General features: G+C 36.1%; 1 protein-coding gene across 4 annotated transcripts in view; it reads right to left on the reverse strand.

Moving 5' to 3' along the window:
- IMMP2L (inner mitochondrial membrane peptidase subunit 2) overlaps positions 1 to 19,694 on the reverse strand; it is a 479,540-nt gene that overhangs the window by 62,675 nt on the left and 397,171 nt on the right. For 2 of the 4 annotated variants that reach the window (XM_026868045.1, XM_026868047.1), the window contains exon 6: positions 4,168 to 4,206. The exons of the other annotated variants lie outside the window; for them this stretch is intronic. In XM_026868045.1, the coding sequence (XP_026723846.1) occupies positions 4,168 to 4,206 (39 nt within the window). The remainder of the gene's footprint in view (positions 1 to 4,167; positions 4,207 to 19,694) is intronic. 4 annotated transcript variants of the gene reach the window in all.

Below are 19,694 nucleotides of genomic sequence, written 5' to 3' on the forward strand. Positions count from 1 at the left end.
CTTCCTGGGGAGAGAAAGCAAATAAGGTGTATTGATACTCTGAAAGGTTTTGTGACATAAAGCCTGTTCAGACACCTTGAAGATCATGTTCACACTGGGAATGCTTTCAGTCTTCAAGAAACCAGTTACTCCAGTACAGATATTGTTCCTCTCAAAATCAACAAATGCATATGTTTTTATATTAGTAAAGTTATACTGCAGTAAATGTCTTTCAAAACTACTGGCTTTTACCTTAAAGGTTATGCTCACCTGTTTGTTTGATATCCTTATAAGAATAGTTCAACGGAGTCAGCACAGGATAGCTGAAATCCCAATATACAAGGGTGGTGACCTTTCATTACTTGCAAACATAAGGCAAACTCTATCAAATATTCAACAAATTCTCTTACAATAGCACCTGTGTTCTAAGCCCAAGAGGGAATTTGAGAGCAAGCAGATGGATGAAGTACTCATATCAAAATACAGACCCAAGAGAGATCAGTGCAGAAACTCCAACTGAGATTTTATTTACTGTTCACTCAGTGAGATGCACGGAGAATAAGAAATTGAAAATACGGATATGATGGGTATTATACAGGAAAACACCTAACAAAATGCAATATGCGATGTACTCAATTCCACTTCTGTGCATGCTTATAATGTACTGAGGTATCCGCAACCTCAGCTTTCTTAAAATACTCTGCCTATTAAGGAAGGCTTATACATTGGTTTCATCATCAGACCTCCTCTTTGAAAATGTCTCCTTTGCCACAATACAAGGTAGCATTGATACAGTTACATCTGCACCAAATAGCATCTTCATACTCTTTTGGACTCCTGGCATTCAAAACCATTCTAAATTGAGAGGACTAAGAAACTTCCTCTAAGGTTCCTTTTGAAGTTCCTGATTTTTACTGGGGACCTTCTGAATTAAAATGGGTATGGTTGCTTTTTGGTAGAATATTTATAGCCTTTTATCAAGACAGAATTAAGAAAAATCAACCTTTTAAAATATTTTGTTTTACTGAAAAACCTCCTCTGCCTTTGCACTTCTAGTCGAGCTCTGGATAGCTCTTATGTGGTAAACGGATGTCTCAGGATTTTTTCACAGACAGATGAAGAACACTGTGAATCCAGCAGTCACTGACACTAAAAACAGCTTCATCAAACGATATCAATCACAGCTTGTGCATGCAGATATTAACATTCAGGTTTTGTCCTCAGACTTTAAATACATAAAAAAGATGTACTTTGTGCTAAGGAAAAATAACCCCAAACTTTACAGATAATAATTATACTTCAGTCCGTGTCTGCTAATCAATGTCTTCAAAGACCAAGGGAAGACGAAAAAGATTTTATAAGAAACCTCATTCAAGTAAAAAGAAGTTTGGAAACATAAATTTCAAAACATTACAATGTCAGCTCCAATGTGCTTTGATTTTCTTATATCAATTTTAAAAATCACTGCATTTTCTCCTGAAGCATTATGGGCAAACTTAGTTTAAGAACTTTAAGCTTAAGAGACTACATGTGTTCCTGGCCTAACTCCAGTGAATATGATGAAACTTGTAACAGGAAAAATTTTTACATGATAAATTTTTGCTATTACATTGCTCTAGATACTCCTTAGAAAATATTTTGATAAACTAGGATGCTTCTCCTATCTGAGCATAAAAGAGAAATTGAAGCCTTGTGGTAAAAACTTCATAATAATTTATATAGTGCATATAAATAAATACTTAAAACAGAATCAAGAAGATCATGTTCTGTCTATTTTGTTCACTTAATGTGATGAAGACCCTCTCTGAATTGGCAATTCTTAATTAACAGCTCATTACCGAAGATATTTTCTACTTTGAGAACCCTCACTAAAGACAGTGGAAACACCTGAGATAAATTCAACACTTCTCCCATGGATTAATACTCATGGGGAAAAAAAAAAAAAGTACTTTCTCACAACAGCTCAAACTTTTTCTGATAAATCTTGCTGATAAAACTCGATTAACATTAACATAGCATAAAGTGAAATACATTTAAAATATTTGGGGCTGATAAACACTCTTCAGTACTTTTGTAACTTGTAACAGATCTTTCAGTTATTAGCAGAGATGCACTCAAGAAAGCAGAAGATTAAGAGAAGAATAAAACCAGCACAGCACACACTTACATTCTTGAGCTGTTTCACTTGAAGTGCAAATTTTGTAATTTCTGCTTTTCTTAGAACTCCTCAAACACTAAACCAAAAAAAAAAAAAAAAAAAAAAAAAAGAAAAAAGATAAATGCACAGATAGATTCGATTTCCTACTGAAGAGCAAACGTAAAGGTTAGTGTCATTGCAGCTGCAGTACAGATGTTTTTTCTTATACTAGTTCACTGCATACTAAACAGATACTCAAAATGTTTGAAAGCACAGTAAGCAAACAACTGAGTCTAAAAGCCCACTGCATTTATCAAATAGACACATTCAGAATATCTGGATGCCTACCAGATTTTACAAGATTAAGAAACAATAAAGCTATACTCAGGAAAACACTGAAAATAATTATTTTGAAATTACACTTAATTACATATTCACATTCTTACTATGATTAATAAAAAAGGTAACCTGGAAGTTGCCTTTTCTCTGATGGAAACCACTGGGGAGGAAAAATTGAATCACTTGGGTATACTAATAAAAGGATTTCCTAGACTGTGCAGAACAAAATGAAAAAGGGATCCTACCTTTAAAAATATGCAACACTTGTATTTACTACTAGGTCAGAAAGAAAAGAACTTACAATGAAATTCACATTAGAATGAACAGATTTAACTTTTGTGAATAGTAATGATGAGCTAGGACTGTGGTATCTCCTTCCTCCAGTTAGCATGAATGCTTCCTAAATAGAAGTGAAATGTTTGCAATTTTAGTGGCCTATCATTTGGACAACTGTTAGGCATTGCATCAGACTTACTCAGTTACAGACATTTAACAGGGTATGATACTGTGACACAAAGGCAGCACATGGAGGCATCCAAAAGTGCAGTGGGGTGCCACATGTTCTTTTGACTTCTCATGACTTTTTAAAGCTTTTAAAGTACAATGACATCAGGTTATAAGCATTCACTTACAACAAAAACCTGATCCAAAGACCACTGGGCCAACTGTGCCTGTCAGAAAGAACCCACTATGGAACCACAGGTTACTCAAAATTTCTCATTCAAAACTCAGCACATACAACATGACAGAACCTCAGCAACAAAATGTGTACAAGAGCATCTACAACATCACACATGGTAGCTCAGGCATGACCATTAGTTATCTTACAACGCTTTTCAACATTTAACATGTTGAAACCTTTCTTGAACTTTACAATGTTCAGAAGCAATCATATCATACTAAATGTAAATTATGTCTCTTGGAGGAAATAATATTCTTTCTCAATAAATTAGTGGATCGTTAGTTATTGCTGTGAATGGTTTTGTTTTTTCTTAATGCTACCTTGGTATAATTTTTTCAGGTAATACTTATAATTACTGTGTTTTTGAACTGTCTTCTGATGTATTCTTCCCTCTTTTGCCAGAGAAATTATGCATCTTATGCACATGGATTATCTTAAAATATTTAGAGTTTTTTAGCCACTGAAGTAAGGAAGCTTTAATTTCTTTTGGGATTCTAACTCTCACAAGGAGTTACAACTCCAGAGAAGGTTGAATGGGGATAATTTTTTACCAGGGAAATTAATGACCATCTCATTCTTGAACCATGCTGACATTTTGCTGGTGCTTTGATGGAAGACATATTGCTTTTTGCTACTTCTTATTCTTAAAGGCTTTGCACAACTGTCATGGCTTAACCTCAGCCTGTAACTAAGCACCATGTAGCTGTTCATTCCTCCTTCTTTCTCCCAGTGGGACAGAGAAGAGAACCAAAAAAAGTAAAACTCATGGGATGATATAAGAACAGCTTAACAACTAAAATAAAATAAAATATAATAACAATAAAATATTATAATTATAATGAAAAGGAATATAACAGAGAGAGAAATAAAACTCAAGAAGAGACAAGTGATGCACAATGTAATAGCTCACCACCCACTGACCAATGCCCAAGCAGCAATCCTTCCCTCCCATCCAACTCTCCCCAGTTTATATACTAGGCATGATATACTCTGGTATGGAATATCTTTTGGTTAGTTCAGATCAGATGACCTTGACATGCTCCTTCCCAGCTTCTTGTGCACCTGCTTGCTGGCAGAGCATGGGAAAATGAAAAAAACCTTAATTAGGATAAGCACTGAACAACAACTCAAACATCTGTGTGTTATCAGCATTATTCTCACACTAAAACATAACCACAGCACTGTACCAGCTACCAGGAAGAAAATTAACTCTATCCCAACCTAAACCAGGACAACTAACAGCTTTTCACTTGCAGACAGCATTTGGGGCACAGGAGAGCCTGAAGATTATTATCGCATCCCTGTTCTGTATTATGTAAATGATTGCTATAAAACTCTCAGTGCTTCTGCTGTCTTAAGAATACAGCTTTGAGCCCGCTGAGCAGGGCAGAAGACTTTTCCATGTGTATAAATTTATAAGGAAAATAAAAATGTAACATTTGTCAGGTAAACTTGTAAATCATTCTCTGTTCTGAAATGTTTATTTTGAGCCATATCGGCAAAATACAGAAGAATCTAAGGACAAGGAGCCAGCCTAATAGAAATTAAAAACCTTGAGCAAAAGGGAGCGTGTAGCCACTCTCCCAAGAGCAGATTAGGAATCAAACATTGACACTTTTAACACCTCTTACACCCAGCATCAAGGCAGATCGAACCTACCTCAACCCTATACTAAACAGAATTTATTTCCCTCTCTGTTCTACCACAGTTATACTCACGGTTGCCCTGGACAAGTCTGAAACAGATTCATACATGCTCTACACATCTGCACAAGATGGTTATCTAATACCAGAGAGACTCCTGAACTACCACAGACTATGAATGAAGCACCCTGTACAGCAAAATGAAAAGTCCCTAATCAACACTGACTTCCCTGTACAGGCAGAAAATGGCCTTCAAATGTACCCAAGGTCATGGATGATGCTGTAGAGGCCTTTCTGTCAGAAACATCTTTCCAAAACCTGTACCCTGGCAGATCTCAGGTGCACTCATGATATATATGTCATCTGATAATAATACATGTAGCCTTTTAGTCCTATTACTACCATTCATCCGGTATAAATAACTAGGAAGTACATTCTGGGAAATAATTGTGTCATAAAAAGAGAAAGAATATCTGCAATTGTTCTTTTTCCAATCTCTGAATTATTTTTTATCAGGACTTTTACATTCTATCTACATATTTCCCTTTCACATTTCTGTTCAAACAATACTTTTCTTTTCTTGAACATAGAGCATACTTAACAGCTAGGAACAGGGAAAAAAAATGAGATTCACAGCATGACATGATAACTAAACTCACTCACTTCAGGTATGTGAATTGCACAGTCTTTCTAAAATACAGAGGAAAACTAGAAATCCTTCCTGCAAGTGCAGTAAGGCTCTATAAACACCAATTGTCATTTTGCAAATATTGGTATGACTTTAATTGCTAATAAAGTGTCACAGAAAAAGCTGGAACTTGAATCTACAGGATTTTATTGAAAAGTATTATTTTTTGTGAGAAATGTGGTAGACAGTAACTTATTCATAAATTAAGGAGGCAACACATTATAAGAAAAAGCATTTTTGTGATTTCAACAGAGTCCTAGCATGAATAGAAAGTTTTAAGCAGTTTTCACTGTTTACTAAAACACTTGACCCTGTTTCCTTACTTGTGTATAACTGCAGTGTATGTAGTTTTCTCTTTGCTCTGGTATTTTTACTTGTTCTTACTAATTTTAAAAATTTACACGAATACAATTTACCTATAAGCCACTTGAGCATTCTAACATGATTCAAGAGTAGTGTTAGCATTAACATTATTTTGAAGTCCTATGAAGAAGTTGATTTATATAGATGATCCTTCACATACTCAGACTCAAAACAATTAAAGAATTTCTTTACATTATCCCTTATTTACAAAAATAAATCTTCAAACAGAGAAGACTTTCATTCATCATATAAGTTATTATTTAAAGGCAGAAATAAGCTACAAAAGTGATAGCATTAAAAACTAAATGGTATGTTTATTTCTTTTATTATTTCACTTTTTTAGAATAATTAAGGAGACTTTAAACAAAGCATATATAATAATTCAGTCAAGATTCTCAAAAGGCCCTTTCTCCTCCCTAAAGATCCAAGAAAATACAAAGCAGCACAATAAATACATTTCATCCTCGCTGCTATTATGAGTTGCATGGATTACTTGGATTGAAGGCACCTACAATGAGCAATCATTTCCTCTCTATGTCCGAAACACAAGTGAAACCTGTAAGTTATCTGAGATGTTCAATTTCTAAACATGCACATAAAATTACGTCACTTTAAACTACTATTCAATGTTTTCCCTCTCTCTATTCAGCTTAATATATCTCTTACCAGCAATAACAGAATTAAAATCATTTGGAGAGATTACATGAAGTAAATTAATTGAAAATTTTCCTGACATTTCACCTCTGTCTATGGTTTTGAGAGAACTGCATTACAAGAAAAACATATAAGCAGAGGTCAGTTGGGGTAGAGATAGACTTATGCAGAAGCTCAAGCAGCTTCTGAAAAATTAGTCCTTGACAATGTGATCAGGACTTTCTGTATGGGGTTAGCACTTCATGTGTCTACCTGTATAGATAAGCTGTGGGCTGACTAGATACTCCAATCATTCAGATCATGCAACTAACTCTTGGAGAGCAGCACATATACTATTTTGTGTGTATGTTTAAGGTTATTTTTCTGCAGAAGACCTGGGGAGAAGGAATCTGAAGCTCACCTGAATATAATACCAAGGTACAGCCAAGGTATAGTCGACCTGACTATAATGTTGAATGCATTTGCAGTTGCTGTTGTCTCTCATTAGTAAATGCAAGTTGCAGGTGTTTGAAATAGCTTGTCTTGAATTCTATGTCCACATGCTTTTAAAGCCTGTCATGTTTGCATATATTGCTAGGGAAGAAACGGAAGGAAAATTCAATGCTTGGAAGTGATTTATATAATTATGAAAGAACATCTACAGAATATACATGAAGTCCAGCATTGACCATGATATAGTAGTAAGTTATCAATTAGAATATTCTGTTCCCTTTCAATTTTGCTCACTAACTAATTTCAACATAATTATATTTATTGTGAATTCCTAATAAGAGGTAGTTTTCTGGTTAAATGTAGGACTGGATTTAGTCTGACAAAATCCATATGAGGTCACAGCATCTCCAAGTTTCAAAGTCATATGAGGGTAAGAAAGCTTTCCTGTTCCAAAACATTAGTGTGAACCTACATCTTCCTTTGGGAAGTCATGGTGAAGAAGATAATGCCCTATGAGTATTTATAATAAATTCTTAAATATATAATTAATTGTTTTTCTTTCGAATTGAGGTTACTTTATAAATGCAGACATAATAAGTCTAGTGTTCCCTGGAATTTTAGAAAGTTACAACCAGAAAAGATCATTTGAAGAGCTTCAGTTAAAATGTTAACACAGATGTCTGTACTCTCCAATTATTGCTTGAACTCTGGCAAATGTTGCTTTTGTAGTTTAAAAAAAGGAATCCACTGAAAGTTTTGACTTTATTTTTATACAGAAAGAATAAAACTCAATCCAAGAAGATTTAAGAATCTTAAGAAAGACAAGCCTGATGCTCTTATCACCTTGAACTAATTTGACATTTATCTAAAGTTTTCTCAATATACCTAGAGGAACAGTATTTTTACTAATAATTAATATATTTAATACTAATAATTAATATGTCTATGGGAACAGTATTTGAAATTTTTTTTTAATCTTTTGTTTTTAATAATGGGTTTTCTTACTGTTGCTTTAGCTGACAATAAAAGATCATTGCATTATACCTGGACTGCTGTGTATTTGCAAATGTCCCCCTAAAACACAGTAAGAAGAGAAATAAAAAGGTTTGTTCTTCAATTTAGTAGTAGTCACACAAAGATAAGCCCATACACTTGTTGTTTCATAAATGCCTGTAAATAGACCTTTTTTAACACATTCATCACTTCAATCTTGCTTTCTATTTTAGGAGGAGAGGAACACAGTGCATTCTCTTCCATAACTATCTTACATACCTTTTCTTTGCCTCTTGTATTATCTCTGCTCATTGGACAAGAGTATCAATAACCCAGTAAAGGAGTATAATAATTAGGGGATGGTATAAAATGGCAAACAGAAGCTGGGGATACTCCACTTGTGCTACTGCTAGGATACAAGTTTCTCATGCAGCGTAACATCATCATTCTTCCTGGCACTGCAACAACTGATTGTTTCTCTTTAGCCACTAGATTAACTGATTTGTTCAAATATTATCAATTAACTTTATGTCATCCTCCATCACTTATCTTTCCCTCATGTATTTAACCATTTTTTCTTCTTGTCTGTGCCTTGCTTTTCAGGTGCCCAGTAGTACTTAACACTCTTTCTATGATGTTATCTATTTTTTTCCCTCTGACATCTTCTGCTCACATTTCTTTTTCCTGTCTTGGAATTTCCACTTCAAAAATGAACCCACATAGTACAAAGGACCTGAAAACAGAATACAAGCTTTATTTTTATAGGTAGACTTTACAAAAATAGAACTATTATAAAAGTTGAGATAGCCAAACCATGTAATTGCAAGGCACTGTATTTGCATATTTCATTCTCCTATACACTCTGCATAAACTTACACTGTCACAAGTAAAATCAGACTGTCAGATGTCCCTTTTTTGTCTGAGAAATGTCCAATGACTATATCTAGTGCTGTACAAATGAAAGCAATTAAAAAGACAGGATTTCTGCCTTGAAGATTATACAGTGCGGAACAGAAGAGAACAGAAATGAAAGCAAGATGAGGGAAAAGAGAAGGGAAAACAAGCATTAAGCATACAGGGAAAATATGAGACACATTTTAGTGGCAGCTGAATAGTACTGATAGTACTTTGCAACGAGAACAAATGGGGGAGTAAATAAGACCGAGCTGGAAGTCTGGACTGGAAAGAGAGAGAAGGAAGTGGATTTTGCAGAAGAAATTGATTACGCTCTAAGTGTTTTATAAGTATGGACTATAAAGTTTAAAAAAGATTTTCTACAATAACATAACTCCCAGCTGAGCCAATTTTCTGAATTCATGAAGGACATTCCTGTCAGTTTGACTGTGCTGGTCTTCATAAAAGCTTTTTTCATCAAAGCATCCCCCTCTTTACTGCCCCCCCTACCACAAACCATGACCACTAAAAAACCGCTAGCACTATTTCAAAGAAGTAAATGGCATGGATGGATTAATATATTAATTCAAGTTATGCTCGCCTTTTACTGAGATGTAACTTTGAACATAATAAATTCTGTTTAAAGAACCAAAGGCTTTCATATTCTATATTTTGCGTACTTTTTGATTATTTATTTTCTTTCTAAACTCTGGAATGTTTATAGACATAGCTGATGGCATGCCAAAAGCAGAGAACAAAACTAAGATCGTATCCAGCCTACTCCTCTAATAAATTTTCAACCTAAAACAAAGAAGAAATCTATTTTCCATTGCCTACTGCAAGCATTTGTGCCATAACTTTCTTTACTTCAATTGACAGATCCATAAAAAGAAAAAAAAAAAAAAAAAAAAAAAAAAAAAAAAAAAAAAAAAAGTGAAGAAATATTTTTTGAGACTGGCTGCAGGCAAAAGCTGAATTACAGCAGTCTGTCTAGTGAATGCTACTGGGAGTGTTCACAAGACTAAAATTCAACAGGTCTGAATGATTTACTTTTCTTCTTCCGTGACATGATCATATTTATTTCAAGGAATTCACTGTTAATAAAGTGCAAGTGTATCATATAAAACCAAAACAAATTGAAAAAGCTACCGGCCAGCACAAACCCAAAATTGAACTACAGGGGCATGAATTTTGCATTTCTATCATGGAAAGTTATTTTTTCTGATAATGAACTTCAAAGAATTTCTCAATAACTTTTTCACTTAGCAATTCTTTCAGTTTTTATTTGGTTCATTTAATTACATCATACTGTGTTCAGCTCATTACATTCATTCATTGGTAACCTGGGTTGCATTAGACAAAGAATTACCAACATGTCAAGGGAGGTGATCCTTTTCCTCTACTCAGCACTGGAGTGCTGGGCCCACTCCTGAGTACAAGAGAGATATGGACATAGTGGAGAGTCCAATGAAGGGCAATGAGGATGATTAAGAGACTGGAGCATCTCTCCTATGACGAAAGACTAAGAGAGCTGGAACTGTTTCATGTGGAGAGGAGAAGGGTCAGGGGAGGATCTCATCAATGTATGTAAACATCTGAAGGGAGGGTGCAAAGAGGACAGGCTTTTTTCAGCAGTGCCCAGTGACGGGACCAGAGAAAATGGGCACAAACTGAAACACAGGAGGTTCTCACTGAACATCAGGAAGCACTTTTTCACTGTTAGGGTGAATAAGGACTGGCACAGGTTGATCAGAAGATTGTAGAGTCTCCATGCTTGGAGATATTCAGCAGTCCTAAATTGTCAATTACCTAAATTGTCAGTTATCTAAATTGTAACTGATTCATGAATCCTTTGTCTTTTCGTACTTCTTAGCATAGCAACAGAAACTCACAGATATTCTGGTTTTACTAGTTGTGACTGTTACATTCCACAAAGTATAAAAAATTCCATTTAAGACATCACTGTGTTTTGGCAGTCTGAGAAATTGAGTGTTAGAACTTGCTACATGGTACAAATTAGTGCAGTAAGGTGGGCCACAATTTAGTTACACTTTCTGTCTTGGTTTTGTTTTGCTCGGGCTTTCCAAGTCGTCAGATTCACAGAACAAGATGTTTTGCATATATAGACCCATGACAGATAAAACTGCACATCAGCATGTGCAGAAATATGCCCCAATGTCCTGAATTTGGCTGGGATGGAGCTAACTTTCTTCCTAGTAGCTGGTGCAGTGCTGTGTTTTAAGATTTAGGATGAGAATAATGTTGATAACACACGGATGTTTTTAGCTGTTACTAAGTAATGTTTATAATAAGTCAAGGAATTTTCAGCTTTTCATGTCCTGCCAGTGAGAAGGCTGAAGGGGCACAAGAAGGTGGGAGGGGACACAGCCAGGACAGCTGGCTCAAACTGGCCAAAGGGATATTCTATACCATAAAATGTCATGCCCAGTATATAAACTGGTGGGGAAAGCTGGCCAGGGGCTGCTGCTCGGGAACTGAGCATTGGTCAGTGGGTGGGGAGCAAATGTATTGTGCGCTACTTATTTTGTACAATCTAATTCTTTTATTGCTATTATTATAATTATTATTGTTATTATTATTATTGGCATTATTATTATTTTCTTATTTTTCTGTCCTATTAAACTTTATATCTCTATTTTACTTTTTTCTTTCTGAATGTCTCCTCATCCTGCTGGGGTAGGGGGGGTGAGCAAGCAGCTGTGTGGTGCTTAGGTGCTGGCTGGGGTTAAACTTCAATACCCAGTTACACCAAACTGTATGACAGAAGAGGGTTTATGGCATCTGAGGCTGCAAGGGAATATGATATGTCACAAGACATATTCTCCAGCTTCAGTGCATCATTGCTGCCTTCTTTCTATTCAGTCCTGTTGTAGTCCTCCGCTGAAAATTACAGTTAGGTCCTACAGTGGGAGAAAGAGTATGTATCTCTTACCTTAGTTGCCTTTAGAAATCAGGAAGACCTTAAAATCCTCATTTTGTTTTGTTGTACTGTAGTAGTACTTTCTCCCATTAGACATTATTCAAGCTGATTGTAAATTCCACTGTCATCCTTCTAAATACAAAGTTGCAATATAGCCATAAATATCTGCTGTTTGCATGGAATACCTTGCCGCTGGTCAGATTACAAAAAATACAGTTATGGTCTCATGGCTTCCCATTCTGCTATAGTTCTTCCTGCACTAATCAGTTATTTACTTTGCTACTGGACACTGAAGGGTCACATAAAATTAGTACCATGCTTTGAAGTAGGTCTTCAGCCACTGCAGCTTATGCAGAATTGGTCATGGTCTCATGCAGTCACAGCTAGACTTCTGCCAGCCCTGTTTTCTCCCTCATCAAGAGCCCAATGCAAAGGACCCTTCCACACCCTTTGATGTGAAATCACTGCATCAGTATTGCTTACATGCCAAAAGAAGGAGAGTTGAAGGCTTGGCTTAAATATCAATTGGTCACAACTGTTATCTGTTTATTTGAGCAATCTTAATTAAGTAATTAATATTGTCCACAACCTGTATACTCATCTTTCTCATCATATTTAAAACAAGCACAGGGTGCATTAGCTTCTCCCACAGTCAACTGAAAACAGGTGAATAACTGCACATGAAAGTGCTCTGACAGAGGAAACAAATTTGAGAAGCACAAGGTTGAACGCTAGATTATCAGGTTCATCTTAAATAAACAGTTAAACTGTGTTTAAAATTAAATGCAAAATGTACAGAACATTTCTGGGTTTATTATGCTTTGTTAATTTAAAATAAATACATTAATACAATAAATTTAATATATAATGGGAGTGCAACCTTCTCATTCATATTTCAGATGTAGCATATGAAAATCTCGGGTAAAATGGGAAAACCCTGTATTTTCATTTGAATTACAAGAATTTCCTCCAGAATATTTATAAGAAACCTTTCTGCATAGTCTTAACTTAAATGATAGAGGTCTTTAATGTACATGGAACATGTATGTTAAACTTGACTATGCAAGAGAAAATCATAAAACTCCCCAGGAAAGGGTCTGAGGGTGGCAGTCAATGACAAGTTAACACTGTAATACTTGCAAACCAGCAAATCTCATTCTTGTCTGTTTTGAAACTGGAATTGTGTGTAACTCACAGAAGCCAGTAATTTTTCTCTATGCAGCACTCATGAGGCTTCCCCTGGAGAAGTGTGCACAGGTGCATGTGATACTAAGAAGCAAATCAGTCGGGAAGGAAGTATAGAACAGGTGATCACAAACCATAATTTCTTCAGGACTTATGAAAAAGTCTTGAAGGAACTGTGTTTGCTTAATTTAGGAAAAAAAAAAAGAAATCTGAGGGAAATATAGCAACTGTCTTTCAGTAAGTAAAATCTCACACAAAAACTAACTGTTCTCCATCTCCAGAAGAGGAAGGAAATCAGATGACTGCAACAAAGAAGATCTTGATTTGTGAAGAAAAGCTAACTATAAAAATAATGAAGGTCTTGAAAAGAGAAGGAAATTGTTAGATCTCCTTCACAGAACAGGTAAGACAGGTGTTCAAGAAGGTCTGGGTATACTTGATCCTGTCTCCATGCAGGCAGTGGCCTAGGTTGTCACTGAGCTTTCAAACATCCCTGCATTTCTGTGCTTCTTTGATATCACAGATTCAAAGCAGAAATATACACCTACATTTCAACTCTCTAAAGAGAGCTACATATTGGTTGGGAAGAAAAAAAAAAGGAACTTATCAGAAATAAAATGTTATAAATGGCAACACAAACAGTAACTTCAGTTCAAAGAAGTAATAAACTTTGACTCACAAATATATATATTTTGCAGTATGTAATTTTATGTGTATTTTCTAAAAGAACATATTATCCTTGAGTAGTTTGGTTTGAAAAGAAAGAAAAATAAAAATTTATAGAGCAAACAAACATTTGTATAGGGTATTTACAAAAATAGCAAATGAACTGTTTTGCCTGAGAAACTCACTATGAAATCAAAACTGAAACACTACCACTCCAAGACTATTAAAGAACTTGCTGTGAAATCCTCCGTAAATGAACCATACCCATGATACAGTGAGTATTTGCCCATCTATAATCCCAGAAGGATTGTAATTCAGGACACATGGAGAAATCAGTTGTGCTGTATGTGTTAAATAGTCTTTTCGGTGCTTTTCAAACCACTCTTCATTCACATTGTCCTATAACTTTGAATCACCTGAATAGGGACTTGCTGGGGATAACATTTCCACAATTAATTTCTTGTTTGGGTATAATAGCATGAATAGCATGAAACTCTCACTGAACATAATTAGCTCCTTTACACTACGAATCCTAACCTTTTTGGATGAAAATACTGGCTTGCCAGATGGTGAGAAACAGCATGATACCTCAACCAACTGGGAAATCTGAGTTCAGGTTCACAGGCCATGGGACAGCAATGGCTGTATATGAAGGAAAGGATAGAGGAAGCCCCCAAGAGTAGGGAGTGAAGACTGCCAGTTAGTTGGCTTTTGCTAGACAAAACACACAGTTCTTGCCTCTCTCACAGTAAAGTTATAACAACATGAGGAATGCATTTGGGTAGGAGACAAAAGCAAAGGCATCCAGTAAAAGAAGATGGTCAGGTTGAACTGTACTCAGATCACAGAGGTGGTCTTACTCTTGTCTTTTTTCTTTTCCTCACTCTTGCTTCCCTCGCTTCGCTATCCCTGTCCTCTGCCCAGTCTACCTCTCTGGTGTTACTATGGACAATCAAGAGAAGAATCACTACATGAAGAACTGTTCACCTAGATGTAAAAAAACCAAAACAAAACACAAAATAATTGAAAAACACAGAAAATTTCTGCTAGATTAAACTGTCAGAGATCAACAGAAGATAATGTATAACATTGCATATTTGCTAATTTACAATTTTGTACTATGCTTTTTAAACAAAGGAAAAACTTTCTGTGAGCTACTTCACTGTTGTGCAGTCTTGTATATGAAGTTCTGTGCAGTGCTTAAGGGAAGGCAGATTTAACTGAGGCAGGTAGGAGAATAAAACTATAACTGAAGATCATTATTCGTCCTGCAAATTAAACTCCTGGCCAAAGCAGGACACTGATTTTAAGATGTCTTAATGGGATTTTGCAGCCAGAAATTAGAAAGTCTAAATCAGGAGAGCTGAGTCAAGTTGAAACTTTCTCTGAAAATCCTTCTACCAATATTTTCTGTTTCTGTAAGTTGCATGTTATTTTTTTAAGGCAGGTTAAGAATAAAACTGCTTCTTTAAGAAAGGTAAGACAGCTCCATGAGGGAATGGAGAGGCTGGCTGCTTCCAACGGGCAGGCAAGCTGTAAGCCAAGAAAGGCAGCACTGTGGGTGGGGGGGTCCTGGTGAGGGTGCTCTGTGCCAGCAACCGCAGTCAGGGAACTGGTAAACCCAGAAATATAAAAGCCAGCGTAAGACCTACATATGCCACCTCATTTAAACATAACTTTAATCACAGATGGAAACCAGAAAACATATTGTTCCAAATCATTGCGATCCTTTAAAACAACTAGAAAAAGAGATCTCAAATGGTTTCTTTTTATCAGTATAATCTAAAAAAATAAGTTCAGAAGAACATGTGGTGCAATGAGCTGTCAAAATTTGGAACAGAAAGTCAGCATGGCTCCTGACCTAATTCTGGTGTTCCCTACAAGATTATGAAGTCCAGGTCTGCACTTCAGTCCACACAGATGCTCCTTTGCACCCTTGCCTATGGGTCTACTGCCCACCACTACAGTGGTGGAGCACTTGTCATAAACCTGGACAAAATCATGGCCTTACTATGTCTGTCTGTGAAGGGCTTATTACACCTGTAGTGCTATAATCATAAGAACAAAAACAACAATTAAAATATGATTTTGGACAAGGCCAATCTTCTTTTTATCTATAATAAAACTCCAAAACCCTTGCTAGAGCATTACATTTTGCTAGTAGACAGCAGTATTTTATGTTTTCCACACAGTGACACCATTTAACTCACTTCCACATTTAATCCTTTCTCTTTCCCTACTATTCTGTATTCTATCACTGAAAATTATTTTTCTCTAGAAAACCTGTGGTGAAGAAGAATGTAAATTCTGCAGCAGCAGTAGCAGCAGCAAATAAATTAAAACATGGGAAGTTTTATGAATTAAATATGAAACTGGCTAACACAATCAGTTCTGTACTATGTACATTATTTATTTTATTAAATTAATTTGAGGAATTAGCTCAGTTTCCAGGGTGCTAAGGTTTTCATATCAAAGGCATAGTAGGGCACTGCAAAAGAAATGGAAGAGAAGCTAATAGCTTTGGAGCTAAGAAGAGTGCATTTTGGGATCTGGCAAAGGAGACTGCTTGGAATTTTGGGATACACACACTGGAAATTTTGGCTGCTTTGATAAGCAGGATGATATCTTACAGTGTTGACATTTAATCTGTGAGCATTGGGCTACAAAACTAACACCTCAGAGAAGAGGAGGAGCAATTCACACTTTCTCATGTCATGATTCCAGTCTTTCTGTGAACCAAGACATCACTCCAGTGGTCACAGCATTTCCATTTTGAAATCTCCTGTTGATGTATTATCCCCAAGGGATACTGTAACAGATGGCTGTTCAACAAACATGCAGTCTTCCAACCCATACGCCTTTATTCTTACTTCAGAAACCAGTAAGGGAAAGTGTAAAAAATTACTGTCAGTCCTACACCAGCAAGGGTTGTAAAATTTTGCTCCTAAATTAATACAAATTACCTTCAAATTATATTTAAAAGCATTCTACTTGGTATATACTCACCGCATTTTCAAGATTATCTTGCAGCTGATATTTTTCAGTTCTTTGGAGACTGGCTGTTTCTGAAAAAGCTACTTATACAATTAATCTGCTGACTGTCTATCCATCCTCCTCCCCCAAACATAAACTTTTCAAAATGTAATATATAGAAAATATGAAAGTCCCATTTCCTTTTAAATAATTGTTGCTAATATGTTGTCCATATTTCTTATGAGGACTAATGGGACTATCACAGCATTTCTCCTTCCAAACAGAGAGGTCAGCTTCTTTAAGCAATATTCAAGGAATTGTAATCAGGGTAAGAGCTTTCCCAGCAGGAAACAGTCTGGCATAGAAATATTTGAAAAAAAGTCTGCTGTGGGGAACAGAAGCTAAGGAATATGTGGCTGCAAGTTAGTATATTTATAATGTGTCATACATATGAATGTACTTATTTCTAAAGAATAAGGATCATTTTCAGTGACCATAGCATGCAGAGTATTTGAACACTCTTCAGAGGAATGCATCAATGGCATTAAGTTTTCTGGGATTCTGAATAGCTGTTTATGGAGCTTTGGAAAATTTTATCCAAATATATGATAAAGAAGTATAATTCTTTTATGATCAGTTAGAAGAAGAGGACAATGATTTTTACAGCACATAGTACAGCAATGACATAAACGAACATTGCTCAATCTGACAATTAAAAGTGGGTGGATAAAATGAAAGAGTTAGCTGTAAAATGCTTGTAAAGCATGAGAACAGCATCTCACTAAAACTATTTCAGATTGTCTTCAAAACATGACATGAAAGCTGTCTGAAAAATCACAGACAAACTGTATAATTGAATGGCAGCATGTCCCAGTAGAGGAGGGTGCTAATGGAACCAGGAGAGGCTTCTGTAGGATGGTCCTCTCACTTCTGCTGCTGGGAATTTTGCTGAAATTTTTGTGCAGAACAGAGGACCTCTGCCTTGTACAAATACTGACTGCCATTCTATCTACATTTACAATCCTTCGTTTGTAATAATGGCATCTGTAATTGCTTGTTTGTATATAATTTATGTATTTATAATTATTCTTTAATAAATAATAACAATAATTATTCAGCAAAAATAAATCATGGCCCAGATTAGAACATTCCTCCAAATTAACAGCTAAGATTCTAACCAAGGAGGAGCCTGTCAGCTGACTGCTGAGAAAATGGAAAATTATCAAACCTGAGATCAAAGGACATCTGATCTTTTAAAAGGTCTGCCCTTCAAAGAGAAAAGGGGAAGCTGTCAGCCACAACTGGAAGGCACAGGCTGAAAAAAGCTTCTGCATACAGTGGAGAATGGAGAGCACTTAAAAATTACTGAGAAATCCTAAGCACAGTTAGGGCAGAATTCATGTATGTCTCCATATTTTGGCTGCTGTGGTGCTAATAGTTAAAAACTGACAAATTGTTACTAAAAAAATCCTAGTTAGTTAAGAAGCTGCTGCTTCTGTGTCCCCAAACTACTATCAATCCCATGCCAAATTACAGGGGTGAACTCAAGGGACTGAAAGATAATTTTGAATCTATGTCTCAGTTGGGAGATCTGGGCACTTTCCAACCTACTATTTCAAGGCAAGCCTAGGACAGGCAAAAGCCCATTCTTACAGCCATGGGTATGTAGACCTCGAGGAAACTTTAAGACTTCCCACACTGGATGATAAAAAGACCAGGAGAACTGGGATGACCCAAATTCCATCTCCAATCTCAAGTCACAGCCTGAAGAGTCATCTAAAAGCCTGAAGAGTCTACTGCTTTGTGCTTTACTGATTATAAAGAATTTCCAAGTGTGGTCACTACTTATAAAAGATGGCAGAGGCCTTGAACCAAAGTTTTGTGATCGAACTACATATTGGTGTTAGAATTCATGCTTAATATCAATTACTATCAGTTTTATAAAGCGTGGAAGTGTAGACTTTATAAAAGATTCCAAAAAAATGCTGGTTTTGTTAGGCTGAGCATAAAATAACATAATTTGATTAGGAGTCAGAACAGACAAGGCAAAGATTTTGCCAGAGTGAAAAGAGATCCCAAGGCAGAAAAGAAAGCATAGCAGTACAGAGGAAGAAACAAAATCAAACACTAGAGCTCTGTGAAAAGCGGAGATAGCTAAAGCTCAGCAGCAGGCAGCTTGCAAAAAGAGCAGAGATGGTACAGAGTTTTGCACTGAAAGATGAGGAGCTCTGACTTGGCAAGGGGAAAAAACACAGATGAGTGGAGATCAGGAGTATTCATACCATATGATGTAGGCTTAAGTTATTATTTTGTAGGATCTGTTACAGCAGTGGTTTAACAAGACTCAGGATAAGATATTTGTTCTTGACCTTTGACGTCTGCAATTATAGAAAAGGTTAACCATGACTGAGCCTGCAAACAATATTAACAATGAGTTCAGTAAAGTTTTGCAAGGGCAGAGAGTTCAGAGCCCCGCAGAATCTAGGCAAATGGGCCAAATACAAGAAAATGTGATTCCAGTCTCAAAAATGCATCGCATTTCTTCTGAAAAGAAGAAATATATACTTCCTGAGAATAACCAGGAAAGTGGTAATATAGAAAGGAATCCAGAATTTGTTTCTGTTAGCAAATTATATTGATTGCCTGAAATGCAACAATACCAATACAATTTTGCAATTTTCCGTGTACATAAATATCCACCTTTGCAGCACTTAACAGGGAGGGATCTTCCCTACTTAGCTTTAGCATAAGCACTGCTAGAAAACTGGCTGCAGGTGTAAACAGCTTGCCAGTGGAAAGGCTGACAGTGCCACAGAGATTGGGATTCCTCTCATTTCATGGGAGCGTTCTAACCTATATTAGTCACTGAGTGTTCTGTATTGTTCATGGCACTTCTGGAGGATGATTCACCCATCCCTCTAAAATCCCTGTTCGATGGGATGAATCACCTTCTAGAGATGTCATAGCTGAAAAGTGGATCCTAGATAACTAGTTGCACTTAGTGCTGAACCTCTAAATAGCCAAATAATGTAATGTAGCCAAAGCAGAAGCCTAAGACACCTATAAATTATAAAAGATGAATCAGGATATAATTAATTTCCTTTGGAAAATGGGGAGGGGAGGGG

Source organism: Athene cunicularia, assembly GCF_003259725.1.
Source record: "Athene cunicularia isolate RWA chromosome 1 unlocalized genomic scaffold, athCun1 chr1_part2, whole genome shotgun sequence".
NCBI lineage: Eukaryota > Metazoa > Chordata > Aves > Strigiformes > Strigidae > Athene > Athene cunicularia.